Source organism: Phallusia mammillata, chromosome 1, assembly GCF_965637545.1.
Source record: "Phallusia mammillata chromosome 1, kaPhaMamm4.hap1.1, whole genome shotgun sequence".
Lineage (NCBI taxonomy): Eukaryota > Metazoa > Chordata > Ascidiacea > Phlebobranchia > Ascidiidae > Phallusia > Phallusia mammillata.
In genome coordinates, this window is record NC_137252.1 from 20,949,055 (window position 1) to 20,963,521 (window position 14,467).

The window sequence follows — 14,467 nt, forward strand, 5'->3', positions numbered from 1 at the left end:
CCTGTAGCCCCATTAAAAATGTAAATGGCAATCTCATGTTGGAATTCGGCACTAATTTCGGTTTTAAACAGGTTGAAGAAACAAGAATCCGCAATCGTGATAAACCTCAATATAGACAAATAGTGTGTGAAATAGTCGATTAAATTTGGGAATAAAGGTAAAAAGAAAATTACTTTTACTGGGTGTTTCTTGTGAACCTACACCAGTGCCCTCCCCCAGGAACACAGCTTGTGCCCCCCTACTTACAGATGCAGGTTGTACACAGCCGAGCTAATATCATATTTTATAAAAAAAATACATTTCCCAATGGATAAATCATACATAACTGATCTACTGTGATTTTTTTATTTTGATACTGTTATACTTATGCACAGGAACATGAAAAAACCAATTTACAGAGCACAATAAGAACACTTTTTGTTTGGATTTGAAAAGTTAACCTTGGACAATGATACGAACTGCAAGTATATACATATCTTGAAGAGAAAACTATTTTAATTGTACTTCTAGTTTCACTAACAATGAAGTTGTGTCAGCCGGCAAATGATATGGCAGCATTCCAGCAAAAATAATTAAAGCACGAGCTGTTTTCTTCAACTGGGTTCTTTCAGTTTTAGAGGACCTTTAAACACAAAAATACAGTACAAAATTTGCTGCTACACACAACTTTAGTAAAACATACTTTGTAGATTTCTTGGTCAACAGATTCATAGAGGCCAAAAGAAGTGGAGCCACATTTTGTCGAATTTCATCCGAATGCATTTTAAACGCCTGTGCAAATTCAGAAACCTAGAATAGGAACATACCGTTATTTATTTATTTTCACCTCACTGGGTAAAACCAATATTAATGTCTATCATGTTAGATGCCCACAGTGGATTTGTCATATTTTTATTTGTTTTAAAGTCAACCTGATTTAGATCAATCTAAATATTTAACAAAATTCAAAATTGGGTAAAATAATTGTCTTTACTTGTTCGGTATCTGTAGGAAGAAGTTGTAACTGGGACAAAACATCGAATGCTTGCTCGTGTTGGTCAGCATGGTACAGATCAAAAAATGCTATTAAATCCAACAGCAAATGAAAAGTTGATTGAAGTGAAGCAGCAGTTACTGTGTTCTGTAAAATGTAATGGCAAGTTAAAGCAGATATATCAACAGGGTTCCCGGGCTTAATCTGAATATTTGACCAATATGTAGAACCCTATTAAATGTTTAGGAAAAAAAATATCGTCAAATGTGAGTAAACCTGTTTATGGTACTCCAGAAACTATCTATTCTGTTTATGCGACAAAAATACAAATAATTTGCAACGGGGCTTATTTTTTAATTCTATTAGTGGGTTGTGTAACTTTATTACTGCACGATAATTGATCTTTACTTAAGTGGGAATACAGGCCATGAACAACCAAAGGAAAAAATAATTGCATGACCTAATTTGTAATGTTTACAAAAGCCCGTGTGCCACTTTTAAATGCTCTGCGTGCCACATTTGGCATGTGACATGTGCAGCATATAAGGCAAGCGAGTCCCGGAAAGACTCCTGTCGTGGGTTCGAATCCCACCATTTTCTACCCTACGTCTTGTCATATGGTGGTGAATGCTGAATTGGGATAACGCCTATAATGGTCGCGGCGTTCTGTGATTTGTTGAAAGTTTGTATTGTTTCCTGTTCTATTTTAAATGAAAAAGATTGTGACTATAGGCAGTGGTGGGATTCAGATTTTTTGTCAGCCAATTCTATCACAAAACAAAGTCATAGTTTTCAGCCGGTTCTGTTACAAAAAGTCCATTGACAGTAACCAGTAATGCTAACCGATTCGCTGATCTCATAAAATTTCGTTAGACGTTTCTATAGAACCGGTGCGAACCGGCTGAATCCCACCACTGACTATAGGGTATTTTAAATTCCAAATTCATATAATTCGGACATAGTTAAAAAAAATTACCCATTTTAGGAGCCAGTGGGGTAAATAAAGGAGCTACAGGTTCAAACACAACAACACCAAAAAAAGGATGTTCTCTGAACTTTCCAAAATTCATTCAATTTAGACATTGTTTTAAACATTTACGCAATTTAAAGGACTGGTGGGGTAAATGTTTGAGCACCAGGTTAAAACACAACAACTGACGATTAAAAACAGCATGTACTATAAACTGTTTAAATTTCATTCAATTCGAATATTGTTTAAATGATCCACCCATTCAAAGGGGCTGGTGTAATAAGTGTTGGGGCTATTAAGTCGGACAAAACAAATGGCAAGTCTACATGACCAGTTCTACTTTGAAAGTTTCTTCCATATCCACCAAACATTTCATGACAAAAGGGGTCAGGTGATCTTCAGTGAAGAAAAAAAACACAAATCGAGTAAAATAAAAATGTGATCCATAATAACAACCAATTCTCAAAGACAAGCTTTAAACAAATATGTAACTAATCCAACAAAAAGTTTGAGAAGGCATTAAGAGTTATATATTGCCTGCATGCGATATCTTTCAGCAATGTCTAGAGAAAGTTTTTTCACTCTTGCTCGTTCAGGGTGAAATTCATCAGTTTTGCTGACAGCAACACAAAGCAGTCTAAAAATGATAAAAAGGTTTAATTACATACTGTTCAATAAAACTAGAAGGGTGGCTTGACACATACTGCCACTGCACATACACTGGTATATATTTTAAAACATGTATATATACGCTGTACTCATTTTATAATGGGCCCTATCGTAGCCAATGTTTTCATTGCCTTTGTTTGTTTCTTCAAGCAAAAAATCATAGGTTTCAAAAGTGTAAATAATGTATCTTCTGAGATAGCCATCATTATGTTTGGAGCAATGCTTGAAACATGGCAATCAATATTTTGCTATCCAAATATTATTCAATTCAGCTATTGTTTAAAAAGTCACCTGTTTTAGGGGTTAGTGGGATAAAAGCAGGTCTAGAGGGTAAAACTTAACAACTGACACCAAAAAATAGCATGTTCTAAAAACTCCAAATTTTATCGTTTTACAAACTTTACCTGTTTATGGCTTAGTAGAGTAAATGGTGGGGCTACAGGGTAAAACACATTATTCGACACCTCAAAATGGTGTATTCTGTAATCTGTCTAAATTTTTTCCAATTCGGACATTGATTCACCATAACTATGAAGGTGGCTTTCCCATTTGCTAATAATCTACAATTACAATTTTAACAACATAATTGTTTTTGCAAGCAGAAAGAATAGGGAAACAAAAACAGTTGTTGATGCTAATTGGTAAGAACAGTTTTAAGTTGAACTAAAAAGGTGGCTTTCCCATATATTTCCAATTTATATATTGTGTACCCTATTTATCGATTTAATATAAACACCATTTGATCTACACACATGATTGTTTTTGCAAGCAAAAAGAAATGGGTCCCCACACATGTGTTTGTGCAAATTCTTTACTTTTAGATACTTTTTAGAACAACAAAATAATAGAAGCATCAACCTAAACTTGAAAAGGTTTTGTTCATATTCTGTTTACATTGTATTGTCATATATTTACAACAACATAGTAAAATAAGAACACAAAAAACTCTCTCAATCTGAGAATTTAATGTCTAGGTTTGCCCTTGATATAGCTGTGCAAGGCCAGTTTTGAAACATTTAAAAAAATTTCTAGAAAACCTAGACCAGGGGTGGCCAGACCTGCTTCATGCTTGAGCCGCATATCACAAAACTTATTTTTGAAAAGAGCTGCAACACAAAAAATCAAAAACGAATTTATTCACTCACAATGAAGTGTACGCTCTATAAAACAATGATTATAGTTGTGTGGTGATACTGTGAGTCTAAATATTTTTGACTACAATGCACAAGCCAACACGCTTTTGTACAATAATATTTTTTTCGGGACCTACCATGATTATTACAAACAGTCAGTCTATTGTTAATACGTGATAGAATGCATTGTTTTATAATCAGATTAAACAACTGGGCAATATGCAGAATATTTGTGCAACATTAAAGAGCCGCAACCAAAGGCTCAAAGAGCCGCAGTTTGGCCACCCCTGACCTAGACAGTATTACAGACACTGAAAAATTAGGACGATATTTTGCAGCAAATTTATCTTAATATTTTAAGTCCGAAATATTTCAATCTTTATGGGTAAAAAAATGGTGAATCAAATTTAAAGTTACAAAATTCTTTAGAATACCTTATATTGCAACAAGGCATGAAACTCCTAGATCGTCAGTACAGCTGTTTAAAAAAAACGTTTCAATTTTATGATTTCTTTTTATAACGACAAACAAGTAGAAAGCATCAACCCAAATTCAAAGTATTTGCATTGGAAAATGGCTGTTCAGTTGTCATAAGGCGGCTAACTTGTCTTTGGAAAATGTCTAGTTTTTTACCTTCCTGTTAATCAACAACATTTGCAACAAAACTGAAAAACGCCTGTCCTTGCATCAAGCAGTGATCTCAAACCAGCGTTAGACAGAAACAAATATTTCGGGGTTAAATAGGTGAAAATGGGTAAAACCATTTTAAGGGTATAAAATTATTTAGAATACCTTACATTGCACCAAACAACAAACCATGAAACTCCTTGATAATGTACTTTAGTCAATACAGCAGTTTCAAACATTTAGGGGGCCTGTGGGTGAACCCTTGTGACATGCAGGGTCAAACTTCAGGAGGATCAAGTATGGATAAACAACTAACATCTGTGTAAATTTGAATAAATTTCAAGCATTTTTTCTTAACCAAACAAGCATCACAAACCAGCGTTAGGCAGAAAAAAGAATACAGACAAAAACATTATGTGTCCCCTTCATGAAAGGGGACTCATAAAAAGTCAGTGAAGATGAGTATGCTTATATGAATTTCTTTCCAATGTCCTACAACTTAAAACACTTGTTAATCAGCGTTTAAATTACAAACATCTTTTAATTGATTCATAATTTAAACCTTTGCTCACTATATGTAGGTTGAATTCATACTGGTGATGCCAGTGCCCAACTGGAAAATCATCGTAATATTTACTGTTATGGATCATCAGCAAAGTAGCAAGTGTGCAGCATTAAAAAAAACTAGAAGACTGGCTTTCTGATATACTTCCATTTTATATATTCTATGTGATATTTACCAATTTACTATACACATCATTTGATCTACACATATGATTGTTTTTGTACACAAAAACAAATGGGTCCCCACACACGTGTTTGTGCGGATTGACAGTAAACAAATGTTGCGGTGATTTTTAGATTCTTAAGGACAAATTTTTAGAAAGCCTTAACCCAACAATAAAAAAATTGTTCATATCCTTTTTGCACTATTATTGTCATTTTATTACAAAAACATAAAAAAAACGTAACAAATACTTTAATTTAATCTCTTGCTTTGACTCAGATATTGTCGTCCAAGGTCGGGTTTTGAACACAATTTTTTTAGAAAGCTGTAACAGTTGTGTTACAGACACTTTAAATTAAAAAGCAATTTGCTACAAGTGTATACATAACAAATTGTTTTTCGTTTAACTTTGTTTCGCAAAACAAGTACCATTGACCTGTAGTAACCTCTCAGGGTGCACACGCCAAACGACTGTTTGACCTTTTGACACCGTTTTCAATAGCACGCCGTCCTGAGTGTTCAACAATACCGTTAAGCCTAATTTTTACATGTCTTGAGCATTGACTCCTAAATTGATTGTAAAAAAAAAACGCTAACTTATGACGAAAGAAAGTTCTGAACAGTGTTTGTAATACCTACTAGTTGACCTTAAGTAACCCGTGATCATGCGGCGGCCAACCTGACAACGAGCATTTAAAAAAACATTTATTTTGCAAAAAAGTCAAGTTCATTTTTTCATGTTTACTTTGATTAACAAAGTTTTGCTTGACATATACAAAACCGAAGCACGGTTATTAGGTTTAAATCACGTCAACCTTCGCCAAAACCAAAAATGTGAGTGATAACTTAATAAAACGACATAGCATTGCTGTGCAAAACAGCTGATTTCTAATCACTGAAACGACGTCTCGTAAAACGTCTGTCCGACGTCAAGCTGAGCCCTCCCGCTATCGTAAACCAGTGAGTTACTCTCTTGGTACTTCTGCCTACAGTGTCTTTCTTGACCAAACGAGCGTTAGACACATTTACGTTTCGGGGGCCTGTGGGTGAACCGCTGGGTAATTCGGGGTCAAACTTCTAGAGGATCAAGTTCAGATTGATAACTAACATATGTCCAAATTTGAATAAATTTGTAGCACTCCTTCTTTACCACACGAGCGATAAAAACCAGCGTTAAAAATTTTACGTTTCGGGGGCCTGTGGGTTAATCGCTGGGTGATTTGTGGTTAAACTTCTGGAGGATCAAGTTTGGATTAATAACTAACATATGCCCAAATTTAAATAACTTTAAAGCACCTTTTCTTTACCAAACGAGCATTACAAACCAGCGTTAAAAATTTTACGTTTCGGGGGCCTGTGGGTGAACCGGGGGATCAAACGGGGTCAAAATTCACATAGACCATCTTTTGACCAATATCTGTAATGTGTGTAAATTTAAAAAAGTTCGAACCATTCTTTCTTGACCAAAACGTGGGAACAAATCCGCGTTAGACGGAAAAAAAGAAAAAAAAAATACGGACAAAAACAATATGTGTCCCCTTCAGGGAAGGGGACCCATAATGATTACAATATTGCCGAAACTGCTCTTCACTTGATTGTAATGGCTTGCACAAAGACAGGTCATTAATCTTCTTCTTTAATTCTTGATCATTACCCAACTTATTATCAAGAATTGACTACTTCCTCAAAAATAATTCAATTTTGCACCACTGCCCTATTTTCAAGTATGGACTACTTTATCCGAAACATTGCTCAAAAATAGTTTTTTGGAATGTATTGTAAATCACAAAGGCAGTTTTTGCTTTAATACTGTCAAAAAGACAAGTAAGGCTATGTCTGTGTGGCACTCAGTTCAATGGTCAAAATAAGCAGTGCTACGGTTTTTGTGTCCTGACTTCTAAGCATGTGTTTCAACTTTGGGGTGTGTCACAGGTCATATGTTCTAACTTTACTGGGAGCTTTAATTTTTACGGCATGCCACAGTTTTTGACTTGTTGGGCAACCAGACCATAGCCCTGATGATGTCGCTACAGCATCAAAACCAACTACAAAACAAAGCTGTCAGTTCCCCTTTTCACAGCAACCTACAACATAATTGATTTCAAACAGTAATATGATTTTCAATTTACAGGTGTGTTTATGTGTAGTGCAGCGATCTTTCATAAAGCACCCAGTACCTATCAATTACTACTATTGAACTTTGTAAGGTAAACTAGTGCACAAGCATTTTCTTGCAGATTTTGGAAACTTAAAATTTACACAAATGTTAGTTAGTTATGCCAAATTGATCTTCCAGTTTGACCCTGGATGCGATTCACCTCAAAAAGCAAAAATTGAAAACATAAAAAGTGTGAGTTAAAACCTGTTGAGAAGTTGCAAAACCTTGTCTGAATTTCCCGAAAGATCATAAAGTAACACAGCATCTTCATAAAGACCCTTTTTTTCTGTAACTGTTGCAACCTAAATAGCAGAGGTTTTTAACATTGCAACACTGCCTGTGACTGCCAGTTACAGCTAAAAAAAACCTTGGTGATAAGCTCTTTTGGGTCAGAACAGTATTTGTCAACTAACCCATACTTTCGACTTCCATCCGAATTGAGTCGTCCAAGTAGCATTTCATACTCGCCTGTCTCCTGTATCTACAAATTATTCATAGAGAAAGGTGACACTTGTATTTTATATTTAACAAATGTTTAGTTTAACCACTATTCAGTAATAAACATACTAAAACCCCACAACTCACAAGCTCACAAAGACATTTTTCAAACAATGATTGGCCTTCATGTTGGACATCTCGCAAGAAATAAAAGTAATTCATAGCAATTGATGGATTGGACAATTCAAATCGTTGTGTGTAAAGCATGACAAGTTGAGCAATGTTCAATATGCATATGGATGATCTAAAAAATATTTTGGTATTTAATTTTTGCAAGAATTATTTTTAACCTGTACTTACAAAGAATTTGCATCATTGATTTCTGTGAGTAGTGTGGCTTGGGCACCAGAAGTATAAAGTTGATTGTTTTCATGCAATACTAGAGCAATATGTACAGCATGAGGAAGTAGGGAATCAAACCTTGAAAGAAATTCTATTGCTGCTTCAAACTGACATGTAAGAAACAAAACCTAAAAAAATAACATTCATTTAATAACTGTTATCAAATCCTTTTGTCCTGGACAAGAACTTTTAAAACATGCATGAGAACAAATATGCTTTTATGCCCAATGGTTTCATAACAAACTATTTTTATGAAAAGTGATATTTTTTAATGGTATTTTCCAAAGGCTTCAGACTCTTGAATTCTTTTTCCAAAAATTCAAAAACTCGTAGTCAATGTTTACAACATACACAACAGTCCCCAATAAGCATCATCGTCCACTCACCAATCAAATACAACATTAGTTTGATTTTTGGTACTTTTCAATGTGTATCTGTTTAAAAATCAGCTATCTGTAGCGTTTATCACTTAACACAGTAGTTTCCAAACTGTGCGTTGTGACGCAGAATAGTTCCGTTTGGTGGCTGAACTCAGTAACACTTTCAGTGCGGTTGACGTATATCTACGTCCAAAGATGTTTTGCGTAGAGTGCAGATTGACGTAATTTATGTCAAAAGTATTTGCCTGTTAATGTATGTAAAAACTAAACAGCCCATGCAGCTAGTGAGTGATCGGTGTGTGTCTGGGGCGACGCTTGGCAGACATTAAACTTGGTTTTAAATTCCTCCTTAACTTTTATTTTCTGGTGCGTCGCAAGTCCAGAAAACTTTTCCAAATGTGCCGCAACAAAAAAAAGTTTGAGAACCACTGACTTAACAATTAACTATTTACTTGAAAGTACAGCAATGGATTGTCGTTTGCATGGAAATGACCTTCTCCATAAACGACAGATACTAAATTCTGTAGTTGTTTTAATGAAAGATCATCCGATGATTCAGATGTAATTTCAATATTAACCTTGAAATAAAAAGAATAAATTAGATATACTTAATACTAAAATAAAATAGTCATTTTAATTCTTTTATGGGTGAAAGTAAAGTTATGCTTACGGGGACTTTTTGAGCAAATTCCATTAACAGGTTAATGTATTCACAACTTCAAAGGCATTGGTTGCAGTTTTTCTTACTTTCATTACTAAAATGTCAATCTCGCAACACAAATTTGTAACTAGAAGGGTGGCAAATCTGGTTCAATTCACACACTGTTTGAAGTTTGTCCTATGTTTAGAAGTTTGTCCTATGTAAGAACAAAAAGGGTAAACAGTGGCAAAACAGAGCAAACTAGAATAGTGGTTTTCCTATATATTGCCAGTTTTTATATTCTACATCATATTTAACGATGTATCACATATACCATTTACTATATTTATAATGGATATATATTTGACAACTACATTTCATTGGGTCCCTATCTTTTTCGTGGCACTTTATAACATAATTGTTTCTGCAAGCATTATCTAATGGGTCCCCACACATATGCATATGCGATTTGGTAACAGTAAAAATAGGGCACAATCATTGTTAAACTGGAATAGAACTAGAAGGGTGGCTTAGCATATATTGCCCTTGCATATACACTATAACCTATTTTAAAACATTGATATATTTCCTATGCTTATTTTATATTGGGTTCCATACCATCTACTGTCTTTTATAACCTTAGTTGTTTCTGCAAGCAGAAACTCATGGGTCCCCACACATGCAAAGTTGTAGATAATGCATTTCAAGAGATAACCATGTTAACGTTTAGTGTTGTAAGGTAAAACGCAGTGATCGGCACTGGGCTTAAATAATAATACTATGTAGAGGACAAACTATAGAAATTTAGATTCACCACAGATATTGTTTGAAGTATGTCCTATTTAACGTTCCTTTTCAAAGAAACGAAGGAGTAAGTAGTGGCAAAATGGGGTAAAACAAAAAATAAATAGCAAATTCTACAAGCTGTCCGAACATTGTGAAAAGGGTCACCCATTTTAGGAATTAGTTGGTTAAGTTGTGGTGCTACAGGGCAAAACATAACATTTGAGGACTTAGTATGTTTGATAAACTTTGCAAAATTTTATATAATTAGGACGTTTTTTAAAAGTTTATTTATTTTAGGGGGCTAGTTGAGTAAATGTTGGACTACAAGGTAAAACACATCAATTGAAACCTACAAATAGCATAGTCCACATACTACCCAAATTTTATCCAATCCCGACACTGTTTAAAAAACTGACACATTTTAGGGGGCTAGTAGGGTTTCTAATGGGGTCCGACACACAAACTAAAAAAATAGGAAACCTCAATGACTCAATCAATAGTACTGCAAAATTTCAACCAAATCCGCCAATGTTTAAAATGTCGACCACTAGAGGTGTTTTGAGCAACAACCATTAATGTTTCTGACGTCATAGGGCCATCATAGGGCAACAACCCCCTAACTGCCATGGCGCAAAAGCGTTCACCAAGCAATCCACAAAGTCACAAACGAGTAACATAAAACTGCTTGCCCTTGTAACACTATTCAGCAACAGAAATCTTTCATTTGTGGTGTCCAGTAAAATGCAAATACGTTTTACACTTTGGGGGCTTGTGGGGTAAATGTTAGGGCTACAGGGTTGAACACAACAATCGACAACTATAAATGGCATACTCTACAAGCTATCCAAATTTCAGCCAACTCTGACACTGTTTACATACTCACCCATTTTAGGGGGCTAGCGGGGTAAATACTAGGGTTATTTAGACAAACAAAGTGGGATGCACATCTACATAACTTTATCTACCATCTGTATAAGTTTCAGCGACATCCATCAAACATTTGATAGAAAAACGAGTCGGACAAACTTTGGGGAAAAAATACCCATTTTAGGGGGCGAGCGGAGTAAATACTGGGGTTATCAACAAAAACAAAGTGGGATGCACATCTACATAACTATATCTACCATCTGTGTAAATTTCATCCAAATCCATCAAACATTTGATGGAAAAACGAGTCCGACAAACTTTGGGAAGAAAATAACCCATTTTAGGGGGCTAGCGGGGTAAATACTGGGGTTATAAACAAAAAACAAAGTGGGATGCACATCTACATAACTATATCTACCATCTGTGTAAATTTCAGCCAAATCCATCAAACATTTGATGGAAAAACGAGTCGGACAAACTTTGGGAAGAAAAAAAAAGAAGAAAAACAAAGAAAAAAAACAAAAACAATTTGAGTAAAATCAATATGTGTCCCCTTCAGGGAAGGGGGCCCATAATTATGATTTTTAATCCGCACATAGCATTCCCTGGCGCTGTTAAGTTTCTACATATCATCAATACGATTGCTTAGCTGGGCTTTTTATGTCCAAAACCTGTTCTGAAACAGTTTTATTAACGCTTTCAGTTTGAGAAGTCACATTACATAGGTGTATTAAATCGTGCTGCGTTGTCGCTGTGCGTTTCGAAGCACGAATAAGTTGACCTACATTAACGTTTACAGCGCAATATAACTAACATCGTAACATCTTAATTCCAACCAGTGAGAAAATGGTCAAGTGACGACTGCGTTCATGCGTGAAGCAGAGGCATTTTTTCCATGCGCTTTTTGACAAAAGACAGCATGTAAAAACACATTTGGGGCTGTAAGAGTAATTGCTGTTGCACTGAAATTTTTAACAGACAACAAGGAGCACCCTATCCACAGCTGTTTAAAATGTCAGCAGGTCTTGTATTTCTGACCTCATTAACATGTGAACAAACAAACAAATATTTGGGGGTAAAGGGGTAAAAATGGATGGATACAACTTCAAGTTACAAAATACTTTAAATTACGCTGCAATGTACCAATAAAAAAAGTATGAAACTCCACAATTATCTGCTTTAGTAAGGATAGCCGTTTTAAAAATTTCATGTTTTGGGGGGCTGTGGGTGAACCGAGGGATCTAACAGGGTCAAAATTCACATGGACCATCTTTAGACCAATATCTGTAATGTGTGTAAATTTGAAAAAGTTTGAAACATTCTTTCTTGACCAAAACATGGGAACAAATTAATATAGACAAAATATTAAAAAAAATATATATAGACAAAACAATATGTGTCCCTTTCAGGAAAGGGGACCCATAAATACAACAATCAACACCTATGAATAGCAAACTCTACAAGCTGTCCAAATTTAATTTAATTTAAACATTGTTACAAAATTCTTCTGTTTCAGCCCAATTCATTAAACATTTCATGGCAAAACAAGTCGGCCAAACTTTTGGGGGAAAAAATCGAGTAAAATCAATATGTAAGAAGTCTACACACAAGAATTAGCAAATGAACACAAACAGTTGTGACCCAGCAGTATTTGTTTAGTTTTATGTGCAAAATCACAGTTTTCCATTGACCAAAGGTAAATTAAGCACATGCTTTGGGCATCAAAGAAAATCTCCTAAGAATATACACATTTAACAGTAGAACAATAATTTTTTCGAGCTTCATTTGTTTGCCACCAACCCTCCAGTTACAAGCGTGGCAACAAACTGCAAATACAGCTATCTCATATATCACTTTCAGCAGTATGACTGACTATGCACCAATATAAATATAACATGGGCTTCTGCTTGATGTAGAAAGCTTTGCTTCCAGTCTACCCCAGCCATGTCTTCTACTGCACAACTAATAGTTTTGGAACATATCTCCAGGCTGTACAGTATTTGGGTCTGAGGCAATGTTTTTCTACCTATTGGCAATAGCCTACTGGGTCATAGAGCTGTTTGCAAGTGGGCCATAAGACCTAGGCAAAAAAGTTAGACTATATTTTTTACCGACCAATCAAATGTGTCTTAAACTTTTAACTTTATTTACCCAGCTCCAACTTTCTCTTGCACGTTTATATATGTCACATTCGAAAATGCTAATAATCCCCTTTAAAACTTCAAAAAGTTTTAGAAAGGGGACTCATAGGTTCACTAGGTAAAACGATTAGAAGGTCCTGATCAACAGTAAATACATCATACCTGACAAAGTTTAAACCACAAGTAATCTTCTGTTTTCTTGACAATCTCTTTGTGTTCATCCATGAAACTAAACTTACCTAAATATTTTGTTGTAAGTGAAATTAAATATTTAAAATAAATACTTTGTTACAAAACAGCTCACCAATAATGCAGTATACAGCTATCTTGTATATGTCTGAACTTGTCCGTACAGTTCTTTTAAAATGAAGTTTCATTGTAGTCCGTGTAGATAAAGAAAGTTTTTGACCACCTACAATATATTCCTAAAAACACCAATAAAAAACTAGAAAAGTGACTTTTTGATATACTTCCATTTTATATATTCTATATCCTATTTACCAAGTTTACCACTATACACAGCATTTAATCTACACATATGATTGTTTTTGCAAGCAAAAACGAATGGGTCCCCACACGCATGTTTGTGTGGATTTACGGTAATCAAATGTTGCAGTTATTTTTAGATTCTTAAGGACAAATTTTTCACAAAGCATTAACTCAACTTTAAAAATTTTTGTCTGTATTCTTTTTGCGTCATTATTGTCATACAATTACAAAAAATCGGTGAAAAAAGAACGGGAAAAATACTTTGAATTTAATCTCTTGCTTTGACCTTGATATTGTCGTTCAAGGTCAGTTTTTAAACACTAATTTTCCTAGAAAGCCTTAACTGTTATATTAGACACTATAAATTAAAAAGTCGTTTGCTACAAAGGTATACATAACAACTTGTCTTTCATTTTACTTTGTTTCGCAAAAACGACCGTTTAATGACCTTTTGACACTGTTTTTAACAGCATGCCATGCAGTCCTTAGTGTTCAACAATACCGTTTTGCCTAATTTATTAAGTATTTTATTTAAATTGATTTGTCAAAAATACAGCTAGGTTATGATAAAAAATTGTTAACTGTGTTGTAATGCCTACAAGTTGACCTTTAGTGACCCGTGGTTATGCGGCAGCCAAGCTGACAACGAGAATTTAAAGACCATTTATCGCGGCGTTCGAAAAAGTGAAGTTCATTTTCCCCCTTTATGTTGATCAACAACGTTTTGCCCGACATAAATGAAACCAAATAACGTTGTCGAGTTGAAATTAGGTCTTAGGTGTGAAACCTTCGCAAAAACTGAAAATGCGCATGATAACCTAATTAAACGACACAGCATTGCTGCACAAAAAACAGCTGATTTCTAATCATCCAAACGTGTATAACAAACCAGCGTTAGACAGAAAAAAGTAAAAAAAATACAGACAAAAACAATATGTGTCCCCTTCAGGGAAGGGGTCCCATAATTAAACCAGTTAAAACATGGTAAAACAGGTTGCTTGTAGCCCATTTCTGGGATGCTAATTCCAATTTCTTCAAGAAACAGCATTGTACTTAATTTGGTTCGT

General features: G+C 34.9%; 1 protein-coding gene across 4 annotated transcripts in view; it reads right to left on the reverse strand.

Moving 5' to 3' along the window:
* Positions 1 to 326: 326 nt before the first annotated feature.
* LOC145228579 (nuclear pore complex protein Nup93-like) overlaps positions 327 to 14,467 on the reverse strand; it is a 39,960-nt gene continuing 25,819 nt past the window's right edge. For 2 of the 4 annotated variants that reach the window (XM_080094707.1, XM_080093976.1), the window contains 11 exons: positions 13,216 to 13,336; positions 13,074 to 13,150; positions 8,930 to 9,055; positions 8,056 to 8,225; positions 7,843 to 7,999; positions 7,625 to 7,738; positions 7,462 to 7,559; positions 2,481 to 2,580; positions 974 to 1,120; positions 683 to 789; positions 327 to 622 (listed from right to left, as the gene is read on the reverse strand). In XM_080094707.1, the coding sequence (XP_079950833.1) occupies positions 490 to 622; positions 683 to 789; positions 974 to 1,120; positions 2,481 to 2,580; positions 7,462 to 7,559; positions 7,625 to 7,738; positions 7,843 to 7,999; positions 8,056 to 8,225; positions 8,930 to 9,055; positions 13,074 to 13,150; positions 13,216 to 13,336 (1,350 nt within the window). In that variant the 3' untranslated portion in view covers positions 327 to 489. Of the gene's footprint in view, positions 623 to 682; positions 790 to 973; positions 1,121 to 2,480; positions 2,581 to 4,179; positions 4,224 to 5,787; positions 7,184 to 7,461; positions 7,560 to 7,624; positions 7,739 to 7,842; positions 8,000 to 8,055; positions 8,226 to 8,929; positions 9,056 to 13,073; positions 13,151 to 13,215; positions 13,337 to 14,467 lie in introns of those variants that run through there. The other 2 variants (XM_080095372.1, XM_080096061.1) reach the window with 2 other exon arrangements.